The following is a 6,280-nucleotide window of genomic DNA, read 5'->3' as shown; positions in this document are numbered from 1 at the left end:
AGAAATTTTCTGTGGGGAAGTCACCAAGAGACCAACAAGATTCCTTGGGTGAAGTAGGACAAAGTTTGTCTTCCTAAGAACAAAGGGGGTCTAGGGATTAAAGACTTATCTTTATTTAATGCGGCTTTACTTGGAAAATGGGGGTGGCAGCTGGCTAACAATCAAGACCAGCCTTGGTCTAGAATTTTAATCTCTAAGTATGGTGGGTGGAAGGAGTTGATTTGTGGTGGAAGGAGGAATTTCACTTCCCAATGGTGGCAGGATTTGAAGAGTATCTTCCAGCAGCATCACAATGAATGCTTAACTGATAATTTAAAATGGAGAGTGGGAAGGGGGTCCAGCATCAATTTATGGAAGCATAAATGGATGGAGGACAACTGTACTCTCCAAGGAAAATATCCCCAGTTATATTTAATAAGTAAACAGCAAAATTCATCAATCAATTCTATGGGAGATTTTGTGGAGGGTAGGTGGGAATGGAAGTTATCATGGAAAAGGAATTTTTTTGATCATGAAATTCAATTGGCAGCTGATTTCCTAGTTGAGATCGATTCTGTTCACATTCACCAATCCAGCAGAGATTTCCTTTGGTGGAAGCCAGACACTAATGGAGTTTTTTCAACAAATTCTGCCTACAAAGTGCTGCAGGAGGCTCACCATAGTGATAGTGAAGACAATGTTCTTAACATTATGTGGAAATTGAAAATTCCCCCAAAAGTGAGTGCTTTTTCTTGGAGACTTTTCAAGAATAGACTTCCTACTAGGGACAATCTTAGAAAGACACAGGACACACTGCCTTCTTATAGTTGTCCTTTATGTGACCATGAAGAAGAATCGATTTATCATCTTATGTTCAACTGTGAAAAGACTAGGAGTCTTTGGTGGGAGACAATGAGATGGGTTAATAGAGTGGGTTCCTATTCCATAGATCCAAAGAATCATTTTTTACAATTCACCAAGTGGAATAGCAAAGATAGTACCAACAAAAGATGGGAATTTTTGTGGCTAGCCCTGTCCTTCTCCATTTGGTACCATAGAAATGCCAAGATATTCAAGAACCAGCCGTTCACTCCTGAAAAGGTCATGGATGATGCCTTGTTCCACACCTGGTCCTGCATAAAATGTGTGGAGAAGGACTTCCAAATGCACTTTAATTTTTGGTCAACCAATCTAAAGGATGTTCTTTCTTAGAAGGGATGGGTTTGTATTTTTGTGGGCTATATTCGGTCTCTCCTAATGGGATGCAGACTGTAATTGTCTTGCTTTTTAACTTTGTATCTTCAGTACACCTAGTACTGAATTTCATATATAATATATTGATTTTTGCTGTGCAAAAAAAAAAATGTCTCTTTGTAATCTGTAGTACCACTGGTACTTCTAATTATCAATATAAATTATCTTTGCAGTTCAAAAAAAAAAAATTAAACAGAACAGTACCACAGGTACTGAAAATAAAAGATACAAGACACAAAAGTGCCACCTTCCAAAAAGCAAAACAAACCCAACAATAACCCAGCACAAGGACCCCAATACATATAATCAGAAATTTAACCAAAGGCCATCATAAGCACCTTTTGAGGTTCAAAAGGAATGCCATGAAACAGCAAGGAATTCCTAAGAAATCACCAGACCTTTCTATTTCTATTTTTTACACATTTAAAACTCAAACATATAAAATAAAAACTATATAACAAACTAACAAAGATAAAGACAAAAAAAAGGAAATATAAACTCACCTCAGTTGGTGCTGCTGCCTATCATTTCACTCTCACAACAAATAGGAATCATGTACCTGCATGGAAGAAATAATCACACAACACACAATGATCAGAATAAGCAAATGCATATAATTAAGCATGATACAATATCAATATTCATGGAAGTAACAATGACTTGTCAAAAATTTGGATGAAATTCAATATGCAAATCAAAGCTTTGTCCCTGAAACCCTCTGTGTAAATCAAAGCTTTGTCCCTGAAACCCTCTATGTAAATTTGACAGCCTCATGTCTCCCTTCCTAAAAACCCACTAAAAACTGCCTAACCCCCGTGCTGTTACTCCATAATTTATTCTGCAATAACTGCTTAAGGTAGTTACATATGGTCCTAAATCACTACACATTCAGTTACGATTAACCCTTTGTGCCTAACTAGGGTTTCGAAACATCACAATAGAGACAGACCATTGAACAATGGATTTTCATCATTAACATACAACAGAGACATACCTAAGTCTACTTATCTACAAAAATGGATTTACAAAACCGATGTTAACTAAGTCTACTTATTTACAAAAATGTCACCGCACTTTCGTTAACATTGGTTTTAGCTATAACCGATGTAGAAAGCTGTTTTTTTAGTAGTGAATTGAATGACTGTTAATGGGTGGTAATGACCATTAATGGGTTGTAATGACCAATAATGAGTGGTAATGGCCACTAAATGCATTCTTGATGGTAGAATGCCTATATATAGCACATGGATTTGGTCCCTGAGCTCATCTCTTCCAATTCATCTGATACACCATCTAGAGAGAGAAAGAGAGAGAGAGCTTGGAAGAACCAAAACAAAGCAACTCTTTCATGACAATGGCTGGATGTATGATTTGATTTTTATTTTCCACATTTTGTTAATGACCTGTGTTTCTTTTGTAGTTTGTAACATTACAAGTTAAAAGGTTTAGTCTAACATAAAGATAGCAGAAGCAGAGAAACAAGGAAGTAGAGAAAGCAAAGGAAACCATTGTTGAAAGGAATCCATTTCTAGAGCCTTGGCATATCTGTTTCACTCCATTTCTCTTCCATTTTCTTCCCTTTCATCCCACTGTTATATTTGTAAGTCTTTTTCATGACAATAAGAGACTAAAATCACCCGTTGTTGGGAGTTCTACAAACCAAACTCTCTTTGATTTAATGATTCTAAACTATCTATTAATATGGTGTTCATATTACTGTTCTTCTCTATGCTCATTCACATGTCTTTGGTTTGATCATACATTTTCATGAACTGTTTTAGACTTTAGGCATTGGAAAATGTTTACATGCTAAGAACTTGAAAAAAATATCTAGGTAATCCATGTCTAGGGATAAAGTGGTATTTTCTAGCCTATTCATGCATCTCTGCTCGTAATGCAAATTATTTAACGTAACTCTTAAGGAATTAGGAACGATATTAGGTGATTTAGGCTCTTTTACTTGAGGGATCATGGTTTGAGTATGTTATAAGATACAGGCAATAATCATATTCATGTTAAAAAGAGAAAAATCTATTACGATTACATCAAGAGTAGTTCTAGTACGCGAAGCCCCTTAACACGTTCCTTAACTTATCACAACACCATCTCACAACTTTGAGTGTTTGTTTTCTTAACCTTTCACGTTCCTTGCTTTTTAGTTAATTCACTTTAGTTTATACTTGTATTTAATCAATGAATAAGATCTGATTTGAGTCACTAATTACTTAAACATTAGATATATATAACCTGAGTACAATAAAATTCCTGTAAAATCGATGCTCGATTTTACCATTTTAATACTATTTGTAAAACTTGATACGCTTGCCAATGAGTCAATAATAATTGGGAGAAAAGAGAAAATAAAAGATATAAATTAATTTTTTTTAGAAAGTAAAAGAGATGAAAATATATAGTTATGATGATTAAGACAAAATAATAAAATAAATAAATTAATGAATTTAATAACTCTTTAACATTACATGCATACACATTTTTTTTAATATCATCAGAAGGTGTAATCCTCCTTTCCCTGAGTTGACTCATTTTTTTTTTTTTTGGATAAAATAGACCTCCTTTCACTGAGTTGACTGGTTTTTTTTTTTTTTTTTGATAAAATAGACCTCTAATTATTATTCTATGTCCAAGCTAAAAATTGAATCCCTAACATTTACTAAAGGACCTAAATACCAAATACTGGTGTCAACAATTTTTTGTTCACGCATGCACATATTAACTAAATCCTATATAAATGAAGGTTGATTTCATAAAAGTCTACATGCAACTAAATTCTTAACTACTAGAAGTTAGCCTACTTAAGTCTAACCTAATGCCCCTATGATCTGAATAAACTAAGTTGATTTTTCTAAGTCTAGAGATCACACTATCGACACAAGCCAAATGGCCTGGAATTAGCTTTCAACGTAAAAAGAGGAGCAAAGACTAGTCAACAGTATAATGGTAAAAGATAAAATCAAGATTTAACAACATTTTTCTATTTAATGAGTTAGGCTTAGTCATCCTTTGATCAATCAATGTAAACAATTCGTAATTAATAGATAAAGTCATCAACTTGTCTTATCCAAAAAGGACATTAACTTAGGTAACTGGGTTAAATTCAATAAAATAATAAAGGTTAATTAATTTTAGACTTTTTATCCTTTTTATTTATGAAAGAGTGTCCTGCGACTGGACCACTCTTTTTACTGTTAATAAATAGCTACTAATCTCCTAAAATAATCTCTCCACCAAAACTGTTAATAAATAGCTAATTAAGTAAAAGTTTGAGTTTTCTTACATTTGACACTACAAGCTTTGTTTGAACAACTTATTTTTCTCCAGTTAAGTTGTTTTTATAAAATAAATTATTTGAACAATAATTAGTGTGTTTCAGACATCTGTTGAAATTTGCTAAAAAGTTCTTTGGTGAAAAAAAAAAGTTGTTTCCGCAAAGTTTATGATTATTTCTACTAATTTTTCCCTCCTAAAAAACGTTTTCTCCAAATTACCTCGAAATTTCCCAGCAACTTCATACCTTTTTTTTTTAAAGTTTTTTTTATTAATGTAAAACTTGATTGTTTTTATCCAAACAAAATTCATTATCTTAAAGTTACTTTTTAGCAAACTTACCCGATCAAAAACTAAAATAAGCTTACTTCTGCAATATTTTTTAACACGTAAGGTAAGAGAGATAAGATAAGAAACTAAAACTCAACTAAGTTCATCTGCTGTTTTATTAATTTGTTGCAGTATTTATACAATTGAATTTCCAAGCTGATTCTATTCTTTCTCTTTGAACAACAATACAGATTATTACTAACTACCCTGATGATTCCTGCTACTGTCAAGCTTCCTTCGAGTATTATGCTCGTACATAAGCTCATACATACTCTTGTAGGTACGTGGGCCTTTTACTAATCCTCCTTGGTCTACTATTGCTGCTATTGGTATCAGTAATGCTATCAATACACCCATCCCCGAAAACAACCTTGTCCTCAAGGTTGTGAGCTTGGCGGAGCTCCTCCCAGCGTTCCCAGGTGGACTCTTCGGGAGGCATGTCTTCCCATTGGACTAGCACCAAGGGCACGGGAGGGTCGACGGAATGGTCCAATTTCCAATCAAGTATGTGTGAGGGAGTAGGGAGAGGGTGATGGTCGAGGGACGCAATAGGAAGCGTCGCCGGAGCTGTCGGCAAGGGACCCTTGTGTGGTTTCAGGAGGGATATGTGAAGTACTGGGTGGATACGTGAAGATGCCGGCAATAGCAACTTGTAGGCCACGGCGCCGATGCGCTCCACGACCTCGAAGGGTCCATAATACCTTTTGGCCAGCTTGTGGTAGGACGGAGCTAACGAGGTCTGACGGTAAGGGCGAAGACGAACGTAGACCCAGTCTCCCATGGCCATCGAGAAATCACGGCGATGCTTATCGGCGGAAGCTTTCATCGACTCCTGAACCTTACGGAGACGACGTTGCAGGTGGGCATGCATGTCCTGGCGAGAAGTCAATAGTTGGTCAACGACGTCAATGGCGGACGAGCCCTACAAATATTGAACCACGGTTGGTGGAGGGCGGCCATAAACCACTTCAAAAGGGGAGAGGCCGGTCCCGGAATGAATGGCGGTGTTATAAGACCATTCGGCCAGGGACAGAAAACGAAACCACCGAGAAGGTTGGTGATGGACGAAGGCACGGAGGTACTGCTCCAAGGTCTGATTGAGGACCTCCGTCTGCTCGTCGGTTTGCGGGTGGTAGGCGGTGCTCATTCTGAGCTTGGTGCCGCTGAGTTTGAACAGGTCCCGCCAGAAATGACTTATGAAAATAGGATCACGGTCTGATACCAGACTACAGGGAAACCCGTGCAATTTGCAGTCTGAGTCAAGGAACACGACGGCCACCTTATAGGCAGAGTGGTGTGGGGGAAGGGCAGCGAAATGAGCGGCTTTGGAAAATCGGTCAATAACGACCATAATGACCGTGAATCCCTGCGATGGAGGAATACCTGTGATAAAATCCAAAGCCAGATCTTCCCAAATGGTAGCCGGGATGGG

General features: G+C 36.9%; 1 protein-coding gene across 1 annotated transcript; it reads right to left on the bottom strand.

The window, feature by feature from the left end:
* Positions 1-5,110: 5,110 nt before the first annotated feature.
* LOC114384127 lies at positions 5,111-5,674 on the bottom strand. The gene has a single exon (XM_028343791.1). The coding sequence runs from the start codon at positions 5,672-5,674 to the stop codon at positions 5,111-5,113; it is 564 nt and encodes a 187-aa protein (XP_028199592.1).
* Positions 5,675-6,280: the final 606 nt, after the last annotated feature.

Source organism: Glycine soja, chromosome 14 (genome assembly GCF_004193775.1).
Source record: "Glycine soja cultivar W05 chromosome 14, ASM419377v2, whole genome shotgun sequence".
Taxonomy (NCBI): domain Eukaryota; kingdom Viridiplantae; phylum Streptophyta; class Magnoliopsida; order Fabales; family Fabaceae; genus Glycine; species Glycine soja.
The sequence above is the reverse complement of the archived record's forward strand: the minus strand, read 5'-3'. Positions and strand labels throughout refer to the sequence as shown.

Excerpts from the sequence above, each read along its gene's own strand:
- LOC114384127 (XM_028343791.1), bottom strand. The coding sequence starts at position 5,674 with ATGAAAGCTTCCGCCGATAAGCATCGCCGTGATTTCTCGATGGCCATG.